The sequence below is a fragment of the Dromiciops gliroides genome, chromosome 2, assembly GCF_019393635.1.
Source record: "Dromiciops gliroides isolate mDroGli1 chromosome 2, mDroGli1.pri, whole genome shotgun sequence".
Taxonomy (NCBI): domain Eukaryota; kingdom Metazoa; phylum Chordata; class Mammalia; order Microbiotheria; family Microbiotheriidae; genus Dromiciops; species Dromiciops gliroides.
The window spans coordinates 495,268,717-495,287,259 of NC_057862.1; the positions used below are offsets into that span (position 1 = coordinate 495,268,717).

The 18,543-nt window shown below is 37.0% G+C and overlaps 1 protein-coding gene across 19 annotated transcripts in view; it reads right to left on the bottom strand.

The window, feature by feature from the left end:
* RNF144A (ring finger protein 144A) overlaps positions 1 to 18,543 on the bottom strand; it is a 164,915-nt gene that overhangs the window by 55,992 nt on the left and 90,380 nt on the right. For 16 of the 19 annotated variants that reach the window (XM_043984391.1, XM_043984383.1, XM_043984384.1 and 13 more), the window contains one exon: positions 17,502 to 17,647. The exons of the other annotated variants lie outside the window; for them this stretch is intronic. In XM_043984391.1, the coding sequence (XP_043840326.1) occupies positions 17,502 to 17,636 (135 nt within the window). In that variant the 5' untranslated portion in view covers positions 17,637 to 17,647. The remainder of the gene's footprint in view (positions 1 to 17,501; positions 17,648 to 18,543) is intronic. 19 annotated transcript variants of the gene reach the window in all.

Here is an 18,543-nt window from a genome sequence, read left to right on the forward strand (position 1 = left end):
CACTTCATGGTTGAAGCTGGCTCATGGCAGAAGACTTGAGGAAGAACCAGATCAGGCTGGGATTTTAGGCTAAATAGGCCTTTTCTTAACTCCACGTGTTCTCTTTTTCCTAATACCTAGTATACTTTAATAAATGCTTAATGCCCAAAGACTGGTGCTAAAGCTCCTAATTTAAGGCGACCACACATTAGATATTTTAGACATCACAGATTTTAAACATCACACCTAGAAGTTAAGTCCTCCACAGAGAGTTTACTAAGAAAGTCAGTCCTGAGGAAATATCCTGTGGAAATAGCAAAGGAATAAAAATTAAGAAACCAGAGCTCAAATCTAGCTCTGAAACTTTAAAACATAGGAACCAGGGAAAGTCTATAAATATTCATACTAGAACCATGAATGATTATAATGTAAGGACTGGGTTTTATAAACCCTAAAGCTATATGTACACAGGATTGTTACTCCTTAGTGGTCCTACTCTAATCTTATGTCTGTTTTAGTAAGTGAATTTCTGCTCTGTTCACAAAAGTCCTATTCCCATAGGCCCTGGTCATGCCCAACATCCTAACTAGGCAAAGATGCTATTTTATAGTAGTCTCTTCATCTCAACCTGCCCTATCCTATGTCTTCTCTTGTTTTCATTACCTTCTATATTTGGAATAGATTGCTCTTCAGCTTCCTTTGCTCCCTTTACCTCATTAAATCACCATCTTTCAAAGTACTTTCCTTCCTTCAAGTGTCTATATCAGGTGCGATCTCATCCACAGAGCTTTTCTTGACACTCTTCCCCTTCTCCCCAATTAAAAGTGCTCTGTCCCATCTCATATTTCACATATCATTCTTTTTCCTAGAATTTAAACTAGTAAAGGGAAGGAAGAGGTGTTTGCCCACTCCCTGTCCCCCATTCCTATTTAATTATAACCTCCTTTAGAACTGAGTTTGTGTAATATCTAAATATATATGTTTCACTAGCAACTGATCATATTATGGCACTGGGTCATCCCCTCATTTTGGAGACATGGATACTGAGCCAGCCCAAAGAAGGAAGCATCTTCCTAAAGTTATATATCTAACAAGTAGCAGAACTGAGATTCAAATTTCAACTAGTCTATGGCTTTTCCCACTTAAATGAAGCACAGTACCTATGAAGTGCTTGGAGAGTCAATGTTCCATAATTATTAAGTAAACTGTTGAATAAATAGCACCTTTTAACATAAAAAGTTTGGGGTTTCTGTTCAAGGATTAGGAAGTCAGCATAGTACAGTGGAAAGAGGGCTGGGTTTTGAATCAGATGATGAGTTAGAATCCTAGCTCTGCTATTTCTTACCTATGTGGCCTTAGGCAGGTTGCCAAACCTCTATGTGCCTCAAGGTTTTCTCATCTGTAAAATAATGTTTTTGGATTCAGTGGTGTCTAAGGGCTCCTCCAACTCTCAATCTATGCTCATCACCAGTGGCAGACTTTGATGCAAGTATTTAGAATGAAATTGGTTCTGGTGCTAATGTCCTATCACAAAGAACAATCGTTTTCCTATGGGTTCCTGGCTGTCATTGCTGGAGCTGGTTATTGGGAAATGATAAGAGAACTTGAGAAGAGCAGAAAAATGCCAGCTCACATATTTCCTCCATCTCTATCCTCCCTACCCCCACACAGGTCACAAGGGGAAAGGCAGCTGTTAACAACTACTGGCAAGTTTGGTAATGTTTTAGATACTGGGTTAAAGGAAGTTACAATTCAAGCTTAGATCAGCCAAACCTTGGAAAATGAATGGCCTCATAATGCAGTGCAGGCATCATGAGAAATCAAATTTAAAAAACTGAGTTTGTGATAGAATAGAGGAAGGGGCTGGGAAGCAGAAAAAAACATTAGATTCAGAGCTGAAGGAGTCTGGGAGGGCTGCTGGTTTAATCCCCTCATTTTACAGATAAGGGAATTAAGGACCAGGAAGGTTAAAAAGGTCAAATTGGTAAGAAGTAGTAGAGATAGGATTCAAAACCAACTCTTTCCTACTCTGTTTTACTCCAAATCCCAAGTTCTTTTCACTGCATGATGCTTTCTAGAGACACAAGACCTGATATTGAAATCTAGTTCCCACAGTTTCTGCCTATTGTTACCAATCAGATTCCTCTGCATCTGTAATTTCCTCATCTGTCAATGAAAGGGATTGAACCATGATCTCTAATGTGCCTTCTAGACTCTAAATTCTGTGATCTCTATGACACTAAACAAAGGGACAACTCCAAAAGTATGCAGTGGTGGGAAACCATACACAATGGGAGAGATAGAGATGAGGGAGAAGAACTGAAAGGGAAGAGAAGAATAAAGCATGGACCTACAGGTGTCTTGAACATGGAGAGAACCTCTATAAGCCTCAGTTCCCTCATCTAGAAAACAGAAATATTGCTATTTGCACTACTGATCTCACCAAGTTGTTACAAGGAAAGCACTTTGTAAACCTTAAAGTGCTACACACATGTAAGCTAATATTACACATGTATATGTATGTATATGTTGCACATGCTATGCATACATGTAAAAGTCATGTGCAAATAATACACATTGCAAAATCATATCAGATAATACACATGTAAACATGCCATATAAATATTTTTAAAACATGGACATCTTTTATAAAATCAAAAGGTTAAGCTTAATTATTGTGAAAAACAATACCAGCAGAATTTATAGAATAACTATAGAGTAGTGGATAGAGACCTGGTCTCTGATACATACAGGCTCTGTAGACAGGACATTTAACCTCTCACTTCCCCCAGGAAACAACACTCTAAGACTTCAACTTGCAGAACAATTGTTGATTCCAGGGGAACAGGAACTTTCTTCATTTAAGGAGTTTGCTATAGCAATCAAATCCTAGGACTGGACCTTCCCTCTCTCCCCATTCCACATCCTGAGTCCCCCCTCCCCATCCCCACCCACCTACCACAGGTATGCACAATACACATACATAGCAATTAAAGGTTTATAAAGCATCTTCATCCCAACCCAATTACTCGATGGGTAAGACAAGTATTATTATTTCCCCACTAAGGAAGCAGAGTTTGAGATATTAAATGACCTTTTCTTTTCTTTTCTTTTCTTTCTTTCTTTCTTTTTTGCAGGGCAATGAGGGTTAAGTGACTTGGCCAGAGTCACACAGCTAGTAAGTGTCAAGTGTCTGAGGCCAGATTTGAACTCAGGTCCTCCTGAATCCAGAGCCGGTGCTTTATCCACTGTACCACCTAGCTGCCCCCTGCCTAGTTCTTTCTAAAACACTGCCTTTCTAAAACAAAAAAGGTAAAGAGATTTGCTTTCTTAGTCTTGATTAACAACAAACTAGGCTGGCTATAGTCGTTGCCTATGCAGAACTGATTCTAACTCTTAGGAATTCATAGTGTCTGGAGGATGGATGTCTTAAGACAACCTATCTGGAGATGGTTTTGTATACAGAAGACAAGGGAAGCAATTGGAAAGGTACAAGTATTTATTTTCTGGCTATTGTAGAGAACTAAAAAATCACTACATTGGTTTTCTTAGCTCTGGAACTCTGGGCTCTACAAGCAAACTATTTTAACAGGAAGTTTTACTTTTCTACCATCTGAAAAAGAAACACATGAATAATACAACAAATTCATTAGATTACAAATTAGCTAAATGGGATAAAATTTCTATGATTCTGAAAGAGGATGGAAGGTAGGAAGGCAGGCATATACTTTTAAATTTCTATCTACCAAGCTTCATTAGGGCTAGTCTGATCATTAGCTGGAAAATCATTAAGGTTTCATTTATTCTGTTGAGCATGATGGCTTTTAGGGCAGACTTCAGAATAGCATTAGATACATTTGAGACACTCTTCATATATTTATGTGTGGGACTGAACAGAATTCATCTGATATTTAACACAAAACCACATGCTAGCTTTGTCACATCTCTCTAATTCTACTACTCTTCCCTCTGACATTGAATCTTTTTTAGAAAGTTTTATTATTAGATTTTGCTTTTACATGAAAAACATTTACAGATCATTCCCACTTTGTGAGGTCTATTTTAACAAAGTAAAACAATCAGATTAATATAATAAGGTGATTTCATCTTATAGTACATGCAACATTCCACATCTATAGCACTTCTTCAACATTTCTATTTTTTTTTAATTATTAGAAATCTATTTTCTCTCCCTCCCATTCCACTGGGGAAAAAAGAAAAGAAATTATTTTAATAAATACAGTAAAACAAAACAAGTGTCTCAATGACTCTTTTTCTCTTCACACACATATGTCACAATCTGCACCCTATATCTTTCACCTCTCAGTTACAGAAAGCATGTTTCATGATTCGTCCTCTGGAATCATGAATGGTCATTTTAATGATCAGAGTTCTTAAAGCTTTCAAAGTCTGTTTCTACAGAGTCATTATCATATAAATTGTTTTCCTGGCTTTGCTCATTCCATTCTTCATCAGTTTATAAAAGCCCTCAAAATTGTTCATTTTTATAATATTGATGTTATGGTATAAATATGGGTTCTGCTCACTTCACTCTGCATCAATCCACAAAAGTCTTTCTAAATCTCTTTGAAATTATTACTTCCTCATTTCTTATGACACAATAGTTCATCACATTCATATACTACAATTTATTAGGCCATTCTTCAATTGATAGACATCTCAGTTTTTAGTTCCCAGCTTTTTGCCATCACAAAAAAAGAGTTGATGTTAATCTTTATATGTATAGAACTGTTTCCTCTTTCTTTGGTCAATTTTGGGTACAGGTCTAGCAGTATTATAACTGGGTGAAAGGACACATACTGTTTAGTAACTTTTTTGTATAATTCCATATTGCTTTCCTGAATGATTGAACCCATTAGTAGGTCCACCAACAGTCAGTGTATTTATGTGCCTATTTTTTCCACAGCCCCTACAATGTCTATAATTTTTCTTATATTTTTTTACACTGATGGTGTGAAGTGAAATCTCAGAATTGCTTTAATTTGCATTTCTCTAATTAGTAGTAATTTGGAATACTTTTTCATGTGACTATAGATAGCCTGAGTTTCTTCCCTTGAGAACTTCATGTTCTTATCCTTAGACTATATTTATTAATTGAGCTCTTATTCTTATAAATCTGAATCAATTCCAAATACAACTATATATATAGTTATACATGGAATATACATATATATGAGACATTTATCAGTAAAACTTAATGCAAAAAAACCCTAGTTAATTATTTCCCTTTTAATCTTAGTTTTATTAGATTTGTTTGTGTGACATTGAGCCTTTCATAGAATGATAGGATCACTGATTTGTAGCTAAAAGCAATCATCAGCAATCATCAAACTTCCACATCTGACAGATTAGGAAACTGAGGCTTAAATAGATTAAGTGACTGACTTGCCCCTAATCATATATGTACTCTGGAATTTGAACCCAACTCCTCTGATTCGAAAATGAACATTTTGCTCACTGTCCCACACTGCCTTTTCTAATTTTTCATGTAAACTAGAAATAATGGGATTGTAATTAACAATCACAATATCAACAATCTTGCATTAATACAGCACTTTATGTTTATAAAGTACTTCCTCGGGGGCAGCTAGGTGGCACAGTGGATAAAGCACTGGCCCTGGATTCAGGAGGACCTGAGTTCATATCTGGCCTCAGACAATTGACACTAGCTGTGTGACCCTGGGCAAGTCACTTAACCCTCACTGCTTCACAAATAACAACAACAACAACGACAATAATAATAAAGTACTTCCTCACATCTCCCCTGTGATATAGGCAGTGCAAGTACTGTATCCATTTTACAGTTAAGGAAACAGGTATAGTCAAGTAAAGTTTATTTGCTTTAGGTCATATAGCTAAAAAATGGCAGAGGTGGGGCATAGACCCAGAGCTTCTGTCATCCACGCTGGTCCTTTTCATTATCCAATACTGCCTTAGCTGTTCACTTATAAAATTACAAGTTGGATCATACTTGTAATACTTGTTGGATCATACGTCAAAAACTCTAATCAGTTCAGTAAATTCTTTCAGCTTTGTACCTTCCATTGCAAACTTTCTGTCCTACTACATTATCTAAAATTACTGACTATATTATTTTGTCATTACTATATTATCAAACAATCATCCATGATCAGAGTAGGAAAGGGCCTTTGAAGTCATCTAAGTCCTAGTATCATTTTACAGGTAAAGCAGCTGACACTCAGAGATGTAAAGTGATTTGCCTATAGTCACACAGCTGTTTAATGGTGAAATTGACACCAGAACCCAAGACTCCAGATTCTCACTCTAGTGGTTTTTTTCTTCTTATGCAATGTTTCCTACCTTATATTCAGAATAATGAATATTAACTCAAAGGGAATTATCATCAGAGCATGCCTTCCTAGAAACACACGAATACAAATTCCCTGTCCTTCTACGTTGATTTCACATTAGATTTCTCTAAATATGCTACACTCCTACAAATCTAGACAGAAGGCCCTCTGTCTCCAAATGTGGCCTGTGCTATCAGACCTCGAAGTCTATTGGTTGGCAATGCAGCCAGTGCCTGGATCCTCTTCAAGTATCAGACTGTCTCTGGGAAGAGGAGTTGTTGGGCTTTTAGGTCTGCCTTTGGGGCCAAGCAAAAGAACAATGGCTTAAAGTTGCAGAGAAACAAATTTTGGCTTGATAGAATGAAAAACGTTCCTAAGAAATTGAGATAGCCCACAGTGAAATGAATTTTCTTGCTAAGTAGAGGGATCCCTCCTCACTACAGGACTTAATTCAAAGGTTTTTGATGGCTTGTCAGGTAAGACAGAGAGAAAATTCTTGTTCAGGTAAAGGTTGGACTCAATGACCAACTCTGAGGTTCCTTCCAACTCTGAGATTCTAGGGTACTACGGATGCTGTCTCTCTACTCCTCTACCCTACTGAATTGTTATTCTTCCATTAAAATCCCACCCAAGGGACAGCTAGGTGGCGCAGTGGATAAAGAACTGGCCCTGGATTCAGGAGGACCTGAGTTCAAATCTGATCTCAGACACTTGACACTTACTAGCTGTGTGACCCTGGGCAAATTTACACACACACACACACACACAAAATCCTACCCAGATACCACTGCCTATTGTGAACCTCCTTTCCCCTTATTCTTAATTTAATGCTGCTTTGAACCTCTCTGATTCATTTATCATCCCATTTTTGGCATTATTGTCATCTGTGTTTGTTTGTTATTCCCCTCCTCTCACTAGACTGCAAACTCCATGAGGGCAGGGATTTTGTCTAAACTAAATTATACATCTTCTCTAAGGCCCCACCACAATTCTCTGGAAACATTAGATTTTTTTCTCATTTTTATTAAATGTGTCAAAAGGCAACATAAAGTATCAATTGAGGGCTAGGAGTTCAAGGGAGGAAATGATCACTGTAGGCTAGTGCACACAAAGAAGGCTTGATGAACGAAGTATGTTTTAGAGAAGTCCAATTTAAGTATGTTGCAAGAAGAGGGGTCACTCTAAGAGGCAATGGATGAAAGGCTCATTAGGGTCAAATTTATCTTTGTGAGAAAATTATTAATAATAGGGGTTTGGGGGCAGCTAGGTGGAACAGTGGAAAGAGCACTGGCCCTGGAGTCAGGAGAACCTGAGTTCAAATCTGGCCTTGGACACTTAATGCTTACTAGCTGTGTGACCCTGGGCAAGTCACTTAACTCCAATTGCCTCACCAAAAAAAAACAATTAAAAAAAATAGGGGTTTGGGGACTCCCAGAGGCCCCCACTGAGAGAAGCTGGCCTGACATTGCTTAAGGCCAGCCCAGAGTCAGGAAGTTACCTCACTCCAAACCCACACCCACCCGAAAGCCTTGTTCCCCCAGAGGATCAGTTCTCTGGGCTCTGACTTCAGCACGCACTGTGCCAAACCACCCTCAAATCCAGTGAACCAATTTATTTGAATGATGCTAGCCAATGAGCTTTAAGCAGTGTGTAAGGGCCGCCTCTGGTCCTTCCCTCAGAGAGCTTACACTCGCTGATCCTCTCTTAGCCTGGGAACTTGGAAGGGGAGCCACGTGGCCCAGTTTTATCTCTCTCCTCTCTCCTAGCTAGGTTTTCCTATCTTTCAGAGCCATGTGCATTATTTTTTTTTTTTTTAGTGAGGCAATTGGGGCTAAGTGACTTGCCCAGGGTCACACAGCTAGTAAGTGTGTGTTAAGTGTCTGAGGCTGGGTTTGAACTCGGGTACTCCTGACTCCAGGGCCAGTGCTCTATCCACTGCGCCACCTGGCTGCCCCGCCATGTGCATTCTTTATTAATATTTAATATGCTTTAATAAATGCTTAATGCCCCCAAAACTGATATAGTATCTTCTAATTTCTAAGTAATAAATATATGATAAACCCCCACTAATTTTCCCTAAACTTGGGACAGAAATAGGGTGACCACATAGAATTTTTCTCATCACATCTTGAAGGTTCCCTCCCCCAGAGCCCAGCATTCTTTCCCTCAGCAACTGGGAACCCTGGGCCCTTCTACTTTATTTTCCCCTAAGAGGTCATCACAGATTTCTATCATCATCTCTGAAGCCCAGTAATTCCATAAGGAGGAGAAAATAATGACTCCAATGTAGAATTTCAGTGATGGTACTGCATGACTGGGAGATGATCTCAATCAATAACTAGGTGTCCCAATGTTTAAAGAGCTAGTCTTACTTAGAGTTAGGAACCCTTGAGTATGAATCCTGCTCAGACACTTAGTAGTTTTGTGACCCTGGACAAATCACTTAACCACTAACTACCTGAGCTTACTCATCTATAAAACTAATGATAATAATAGCACCTACCTACCTCACAGGGATGTCATAAGGATCACATGAAATACCATATAATAAAGTTCTTTTAAAATCTTAAAGCACCATAGTATTAGCTATCACTATTGTCATCATTTCAGGGGAGTTTCAGTCAATAGAACAACAAAAATTATGACCTATTAATTTTTCTCATGTTTACATCTGGTCCTACAGTTTCTTTGAAACACATGCTTTTCTTTGGGCCAGAAACAAGATGATTTCATAAAATTGTATTATCTTGGGGCAACTAGGTGGCACAGTGGATAGAGCACTGGCCCTGGAGTCAGGAGTACCTGAGTTCAAATCCGGCCTCAGACACTTAACACACACTTACTAGCTGTGTGACCCTGGGCAAGTCACTTAACCCCAATTGCCTCACTAAAAAAAAAAAAAGAATTGTATTATCTCAAAAAAGGAGCTTACATAAGGGTCATCTAGACCAACCTTCTATTTCACACAGGAATGCCTTCCTCAGTATCTCTCATGAGTAGTACTACTTCCCCTGCATGAATATCTAAAGTGACAAGCAATTCATCATCCTTACAGAAGGCAACCCACATCATTTTTAAATGGATAAAACTATTCAATACAAATGAACTTTTAAAGTTTTTATGATGAAAAATTATTATGAATTATGTATTTTCTTTAGTTGGCCATCATTTGGTGAGCCAAAAAAATTTTTCTTTGATACTCAGAAAGGTTGGGAACCAGTGCAATATGCATTAACTATAAATAATTATGTTCTTCCTAACACAAGATAACCTTTAAATAGAGAAAATGTTCCATTTGGAACCAAAATACTTGGATTCAAATTCTGGCTTTGTTACATACTAGCTGTGACAATGGAAAAATCACTTTGCCTCTCTTTGCTTGTTTTACCATTTATAAAAATGCAGGGGTTGGATTAAGTGATTTATGAAGACTATATCATATCCTCTAGCTCTCCCCTAGGTCTCTCTCCTCTTTGTTAAATATTCCCCATTACAAATGTTCTCTGTATTTGACTGTTTCCAGGTCTTTTGCCATCTATCCTTCTCATGTCTTCCGACTTGTCACTGTAACCTCTCAAAGGTTCAGTGTCCAAACCTGTATACAAGATTTAAGGTGTGACCTAGCCTTGGGCCCAAAGAGCAGCAGAGATATAACTGCCTATGTTCTAAACACATTGCTCTTATTGCTATTCTCTAAAAATCAATTTAGGTTTATGGATCAACAGCTAACACTACGTTTACAGTCAATAAAATCCTAGAGGTTTTCTTCCTCTCCTAAGCACTAAAATGAATTCCCTTCAGCACCTACCTGTCTGTGCGATGCATTTTGTGATTACCACTTGGACCTGGCCCTCCTTCCTTTATTGCTTCTGCCCCTGCCCATGAATCCTTTACTAATCTCCTTTGGCAGAAGCCCATCAGGTTCTCTCATTTGCTCCTTCACAGAAACCCAGGAATTCAAGTTGGAAAGGACCTCATAGACCACCTAGTGCAACCCTCCCATTGTACAGATGAGGGAACTGAGGCACATAGAGGTGAAAATGTCTTCTTTAAGGTCACTTTCTGCAAGGTGTCTTGCAAGTGATGCCATAAACAGAATTTGAACTCAAAATATCTGGATTCCAAATCTATTGCTGTTTACACTATACCAATGATTTGTAACCTGTGTTCCTCACACCCTGGGATAGCCACAGAAATTTTACAAAAGGCCCACAAAGTCACAAGAATTTATTTTTTAAATAGTGCCTGAGAATTGAATAATGTCTTATATATATCCTCTGGGTTTGGTTTTTTTTTTTTTTTTTGCAACTGTGACTTCACCCAGAAATTCCTAATATGAAAACAAAAGAATAAAAATCTATAGCTGATCACTTTAAAAGATTCCTGGTTCACTGAGAGGATAACTGACCTGCTCTTGGTCACAGAGACTTAGTCTCAGGGGCAAGCCTTGAACCCATGTATTCCAGATTCCTTTATCTACTCTGCCACACCTCTCCTCACTTTCTATTTCCACACCACCTTTCTCACCCTATATATCTAACATAAATACATCAGTAAGATGTCTGAAAAAGCCTTAGTGAAGTCGCAAGTTTTAATAACATCAAAAGCTATCATTTAAGTTTTTATAGTTTAAGACTGCACTTTCGGGATACCTATGTGTATGATTATTATTTTAAATGTATATTGTAACAAATACAATACAAAGGAACTTTCTAAGGTTTTTATGATGAAAAACGGCTATGGATCATGCATTTTTGGTCTGATGGTGCTGCCCTTATGATTTGGCAAGCCATAATTTATTTTTTTTTACATTAAAGTGGGGTCGACTCACTCAGAAAGACTGGAAACCAGTGTAACAATGGCATAACTAAAAACAGTATAGACTCTCAGACCAAGGACATGCATATGTGCCCCCTCCACCTTATTTGCCAACACTCAGATACTTCCTCTTTTCCACACTCCACTGAGTCACAGACCAAAGTTCAAATATTTTTGGCCAACATTTTGCATTTACCAAAAATGTTCTGAAGAATCAACCTCACTTTAAATTGTTTAGTGGTGAGTTTAAGAAAACCTCTTGCTGAAACAGGAATAGTTTGCTGCCTTCATATTAACTGACTTTACCTATTCTGTTCATCTGACTTAGCAGAGCTTATTTTTTATAAGAAATCTCTAAAAATAGAAGGGGGAGGAATCCAGAAATTTTGCTAAGAGATGAGGGGAGAGGAAAGTGTGGAATGTATTGAAGGGCATTTCCCCTTCCACTCCCCAACACTACCACACAACCTCCCATAATTCCCATGGCACACTTTGCTAGTTACAGGGAGATAAAGCAAACACTCAGCAAATGGAACCATGTACCATTACTTTCAAATGTAGAAAGGGTTTTTGGGACGAAACTATAATTTTGCATGAAACTAATTATTTAGTCCATGTCAACATGCTTGACCATGATGGCACATTTCTCTAGAAAAGTATGAATTCATTCTGATCTTCTAATTGAATGAAGGAGTGTTTCTTTTTCCCTCTAGTTTTTTCCAACATCTCTATACTACTCCCACACCTCCCTCCCAACTCAGGAAAATGTCACAAGCAATTTCCTTTCCTCTGGGTTGAAGATTTTTAATAGTGGCTTTAATGTTGTTGGACGGATATTTCCTGCCTATCAATAAGCAACATGGAATTACAGAATCTCAGATTTGGAAGGGACAGTTAAGGTCAGCTAATTCAATCCACAGCTGAACAGGAATTAACTCTATAACCCCCTAGAAGCAGTCAAGAAGTCTCCGCTTGAAGCTCTTGAGTTATGGGAAACTCACTCTCCTCCCCAGACAGCATTTCACTTTTATACAGCTCTAACGATTAGGAAATCTTGGCTTTTTTTTTTTTCAAATAATCAAATGAACCTGAGATCTCACCAAGTTGACAATTTCTTCCAAGATGGAGGTCATAACCCATCCATGCTTCCCTATCACATATGATTCTCACCCATGTCTATGTTATTTAAGTATTACAACAAGGTATCCATCCATTAAGAAGGACTTCTTTCTCTTAACATCACAAAAAGGATCCTAGATGAGCACATTGCTTATGCATGTATTGTTCCTCACTCTTCTATTGCTATCATTTTCACTTTTCCTTTGCATGAAACATCAAAAATGTTTTGCTTTTTTTTTTTAACCAGTCCAGGTTCTTTTTCAGTAATGCATTTCTTTGATGATGATATCTTAATTCCTAGTTTGTAATGTGTTGCAGATTCCTCATACCCATCCTGAGATTATTCGTTATCTTCTGAGTAATATTTTCAATACTTCTTCAGAGACTATCAGGTCTCTATGTCTCAAAACACAAAATATCATTTGGGGAATACTTGTATTAAAATAATGGGCTTTATACCAAGCTAAAATCTGGCTTTTCTGAATCTTTCTCCCCATGGCTCCCAATTTTGCTTTCAGGAGCTAAAGAGAACTTTGCTCCTTTCAACTTCTACCCCCAAGATTTCTACCACAAAGGAAACATCCACAGTTCCTTCAAATGGTCCTCATATGGTTTGGTTTCCAGTAGCTTCATAATCCTAATCATACTTTTTCCCCATCCTGTACTTGTAGAGTTGATTTTTTTGAACCAACACATGTAAAGCTTTAATTTTATTGGTTTCACTTAGACTAGTCAAATATACTTCTTCAAAAGGTCCTTTATAAGACACAAAAAACCCAAGAAAAACTTTTTTGATGCTGCATGAAAAGGAAAAGTGAAAAATGATAATAATAGAAGAAAAAAGGGGGCAACTAAGTGGTGTAGTGGATACAGCACCAGCACTGGAGTCAGGAGGACCTGATTTCAAATCCAGCCTCAGATCTTATTAGCTGTGTGACCCTGGGCAAGTCATTTAATCCCCATTGTCCCCAATAAAGAAAAAACTGGTATGTATGCAGTAAACATATCAATTAAGAAAACCTGGTGGTAGTATAATAGTGTACAAATGAATGGGGTAAGAAAAGATTGCTTTTATTTATATAATAAAACTTACAAATTTACCAACTTAAAATACTTTGCATAACCAGTATGTTCTCTTTTTCCTGTAATTTCTAGTTTTACATGATTTTGTACTGAGTTAAAAACTTTTGACATACAACCTTTGTCATTATGAAAGTGTATTTTTATCACATTGGATAATAGGAATACATTTTATAAACAATCCACTTATTTTTCCAAACAGAGCCTGAATGATAACCTGTATTTTACAAATACAGCCTGAATCATATAAAAAAAAAACACATTTAAATCAGGCAATTTCCCAGGATTATTTTTTCTACTTTGGGAAGAAAATTTTCAAAAAATAAAATAAACCCAATCCAATAAATATTTATTAAGTACTTACTATGTGTCAGGCACTGTACTAAGCACAGGGGATGCAATTAATATAAAGAAAGACAGTACCTGTCTTCAAGGAGCTTAAACTCTAATGGAGTGGGGGAGTCACCAGGCAGTACCCAGTGTAGAAGAAATTTGGTACTATGGAGTTGAAAACCAAGCAGAGCAGCAGATGTAGAATAGAATGAGCCAAGAAGTCCAGTTTCTGTCCTATATAAAGAAGGTACTGGAAGAAATTTGGCACTCTACCCTCCAGGCCTCCAATCAGAGGGGAGAAGAGGTTGAGGGAGGTGGTGGTGTCAGTTCAGGCTTGAGTTAGCAGCATGGCTGATCTTTTATGATACATGGCATACCTGTTGCAATATTCCTTCTCCATGTAGGAATCTTTGTAATTCTTGAAAAAATATGCTTTTCTACAGGTATTTCAATATATTTATCAGATTTTATCATTTCTTCCATGGGAGCAAGACTTTTGCCCCACTGGAATTTTTTTTTTTTAATCCTCAGACATTTTGAATGGAGCATGCTTTTACAGTCTGATGAAGATGCTCAAAAATTATGGTCCCACCTGGTCCTCTTCTGATAATGGTTTTGGTATAAAGCCTTGAACAAACAGTGTGGTTAATTAATAAAAACCCTTTTTCTTTTTAGCAGTCTTTAGTACTCTAGTATTTTTATTGCTTTGCCCATGATAAACATTTTTTCTTCATAGAAATGTAACTATTAGTAGTTTTGTTTGTTTTGATTGATCTACTCATTGTTCTTTCAACTTAAGTTGTATCATAGAGGAATCAATACGTAACCCCTTTAGCTACCAAATCACTCTAAAAGCCTTTGCTTAGTTTCTGAGGATTAATTAGGCTATTATGCTGCAATCATTTGTCAGTTTGTTGCATTCATTTTTTTAAAACCATAATTTCCTTTTCACCTTGGTGGCATCTTATTTCATTGAGTGCATAAGTGACCTTTGCACTTGGCTTCTTCCTACCAACAGTCAGTACTATTTTTCAAAGAGTTACTGTTGTGTTCCTTTTAAGAGCTACAAATTTTGCATGTTTCCTTAGAGTTATATCCAGTCTTACAAACCATAAAATATGAGAGACAGAGAGACAGAAACAGAAACAGAGAACACAATGGAGTGAGCCTATGGTATAAAATCCTGAATGCAATGGAAAGAACTAAGTAAAGGCAGAAAAACTAGCTCAATATGACTTCATATAACAATAATAAAAATCAATGCTACTAATAAAGGCTAACATTTATTTATATAGCACATACCATGTGCCAGGCACTATACTAGCACTTTATAATTATTGTTTCACTTGATCCTCACAACAACCTTCAGAGGTAATGGATATTATTGTCCCCATTTTACAGATGGTGAAACTGAAGAAAGCAGAGGTTAAGTGACTTGCCCAGGGTCATACAGCTAAAAAACTGTATTGTTGGATTAGAACTCAATTCTGCTTGATTCCAGACATGGTGCTCTATCTACTGCACTGTTCAGCTGCCCCTAATATGACAAAGATAAAATATTCTGAGTCATCCTAGAAGTATACAAGCATGACCACTGTAATCAAAAAATAAAATAAAATCAAAATTATTGCTTGTTCCAAGTAATTAACATGCCACTAACATAGCAGTAGAAGTAATAACAACTGATATTTGTATGGTTTTTTATGAATATTCCCTCATTTGTGTGGTTTTTGTTTGTTTTAAGTAACTTGCCCAGGGTCACACAACTAGTAAGTGTCAAGTGTCTGAGGCTGGATTTGAATTCAGGTCCTCCTGAATCCAGGGCCAGTGATTTATCCACACATCACCTAGCTGCCATCCCTCATTTGTAATAGAAAACTGATTTTAGGGTTAGGAAAACTTGGGTGTGAAGCCTGACTATATTATCTATTGGTTATTTAAACCCTGAAAAGTAACTTGATCAGTATCACAGATAATTCTCTAATAAGTTTCAGAAAGATTGAAGATGGGAGTTTCTATACACTAATGAAACTACAACTAGGAACCAAAACTTGTGTATGTACAAACACATATGACAGATAAAAGTATGATATATCCATAACCTATAAGGAATCACTTAACTGAATAACATGATTAAGAAAACTGGTTAAAGTACATTTAAGGTTTAAATACATTACACTGAAAATGATGCTCATTACTTTCAAAATCATGGATATAAAAACAACTTTAAGATGCAAATTTACACCCACTAGAATTATAAATATAGCAAAAAAATAATCAAATTCATTGCTGGCAGGGCTATAGAAAAACAATCACCCTCACATACTGCTAAGACTGTAAAATTGTGCAAACCTTTTAGAGAGCAATATAACATCCAATGAATGAGTCATACAATCAAGCATATATTTTCACCTAGTTATTTCATTGCCAGGACCCTAACCCAAAAATCATCTTAAAAAGGAAAAGAACTATCTGAACAAGAATATATATATATATATATATATATATATATAATTATAATATAAATTATATATGTGCATATATATAATATATATTATACATGTATATATCTGCTATATTTACAGAAGCAGAAGAGGCAGACTCAATTAGCTATTAAGTGAATAAATTTTGGTACCTTAGCGCAATAGAACACAATAGTGCCATAAAATAAATAGGAAGCTTTCAATGGATATGAAAAGAATACAGGACAAAAAACAGAAGAATTGGATCTACAAACACACTAACTAAAACTATTTCTAAAGGAGGAGAAAAAAATAAAAGGAAAAGTAAGTCCAAAACTACAAAATGGCCTGGCCTGGAAGACAACACAGGGAAAAAATATTTTATGTTTGTCTGTTATTTCACTTAGTTCTGTCTTCTTAAAGGTCTTGGTCTATCATTCCTTATTTCATGTGTTTAATTTGTTTTTGTTGACTATTGACATTTTTGTAACAACAAAAATATAATTAAAATGAAATCCAAGAAATGAACACGGAAGGAGAAACATGCTTAGATGAATTTAGCTGAATACAAGTTTTTGTTTCCTCCAATAGAGAAAAATAAAGAGTTCTTTAGGTTTGGGGGTCAATGAAAAAGCAACAGGGACCTCGGGGACCATTTGATTTAACTCCTACCTGAATAGGTATTCCCTCTCCAACATCCCCAACTGATCCTCCAGTCTCCACTTAAAGGTCTCCAGTAAGGCACACTACCACCCAAGGGAGGTCATTCTACTTCTGGATAGCTCAAATTGTTAGGTAATTCTCTTTATGTCACTGAAGCAAGAGAAAACTGATCCAGTGAGGGAGTGCTTCAGAAATGCAAAGTTTCAATTAATTTTATGGAAGCTTCACTATGATCTCATGATAAAATCATTCTGATCTGGCACTAAAACTGAGACAACTTCAGTGGCTGAAATGTGTATACTTGTTTTTTTGCAGAAACACCACCCTGGAGCTGGATTTAGAAATAAGTCTGTAGTTGTCAAATTGAGTTCTCAATCAGTGTCATGAAATTTATTTTTAAATAGAAGAACCCATGTCTGGCTGAGGCTTTTTTAGATTGTGCTTGAAAATTATTTTTTCTGTGTATTTGTCCTTGGCATCATAAACAGCAATGTATTCAAAAGTTTACACTTGGGGATTTTTTTCTGAAGACCATGGACTTCCTAAGAGATGAGTGTAAAATTAAATGAGCAAACAGAAATCTCATACTCATTCCTCTGTGTGTGTGTGTGTGTGTTTTAAGGGTAGGAGGGCATTCTGTCCCCTTAGAAACCACAAAGAAAGCCCAGTCTTCTACTTGAAATAATTTCAAAACATATGTTTCAAAATAACCAACCAGGGTACAGAAGATGCATTGGCACTGGGCTATTGTTGTCATCTGCTCCAAAGGATATTCCCCAAGACAGAGTTTACAAGACACCAAAGGATCGAGCGCCAAGTCCCACGTAGGCCTGTATCTTGCCATAGTCATTGTTGAGCAACCTAAAATGAGTGAAATGAAAGATCAGCACCACAAATGGTCTTCAAACCAAAGTTCAACCACCACCACTAAGCAAATATTTATAGCAATGCCAGTTTTATGTAATCTAAGTAGCTGTGGCCTCTATGCAAGCTTTCCACAGTGTGTCATAGAGGCAAGTGAGAAGGCACCAGTGCATATGACTCCTTTCTCAACCCTATAAAGTCTTCATGACAAAGTTCTAAACATCTGTGGAGGGGATTCTTAATAAAAATATGAAAAAAGTAATAAGTGGACCTTTATAATTTCCTCCAGCAGACATAGTAACACAAGTAAAATAGAATATAAGACCCCTGTGGTGTTTGTTAATTTCTTTAAAGCCTTAGACTCTGGAAAGCAGAATGCAGACTTAAAGGCTCTTCTCAACAAGGTATGTGCCATGCAAAGGTTGAAAAGATACTACTTGGTTCAGTGATCCTCTGATTAGATTGGGGGATAAGGTTTGGATGTGTAATTTCTTTGCTAATAGGGAAATCTCAGGTAAGGAAACACCCTCTAAAAATGCAGGCCATTAACTTTTCTTTTTGCAATTTATAGTCTTAGAGATTTTTCTAGAACACTAAAAGGCTAAATGACTCTCCCAGGATCACACAGCCGGTATGTGTCCAAGTCCAAATATTCCAGCTTTCTATCCACTAGGCCAAGCTGCCTGTAATTAGCATTATTAACTGAGGAATAAAAAAGGGACATGAATATTCCACAACAGTGTTTGCCACCGTCATGAAGGATGTCCCAGTTAACAGCCTTCTAACAAGTCCTATTCCTCATTGTGGCATGGAGGTGAACTTGGATCCTTGACATCTATTGGGAAAAAAAGTGTAAATTCTGGCAGATTCTATTAAACTCAAAAGGTTGTGAG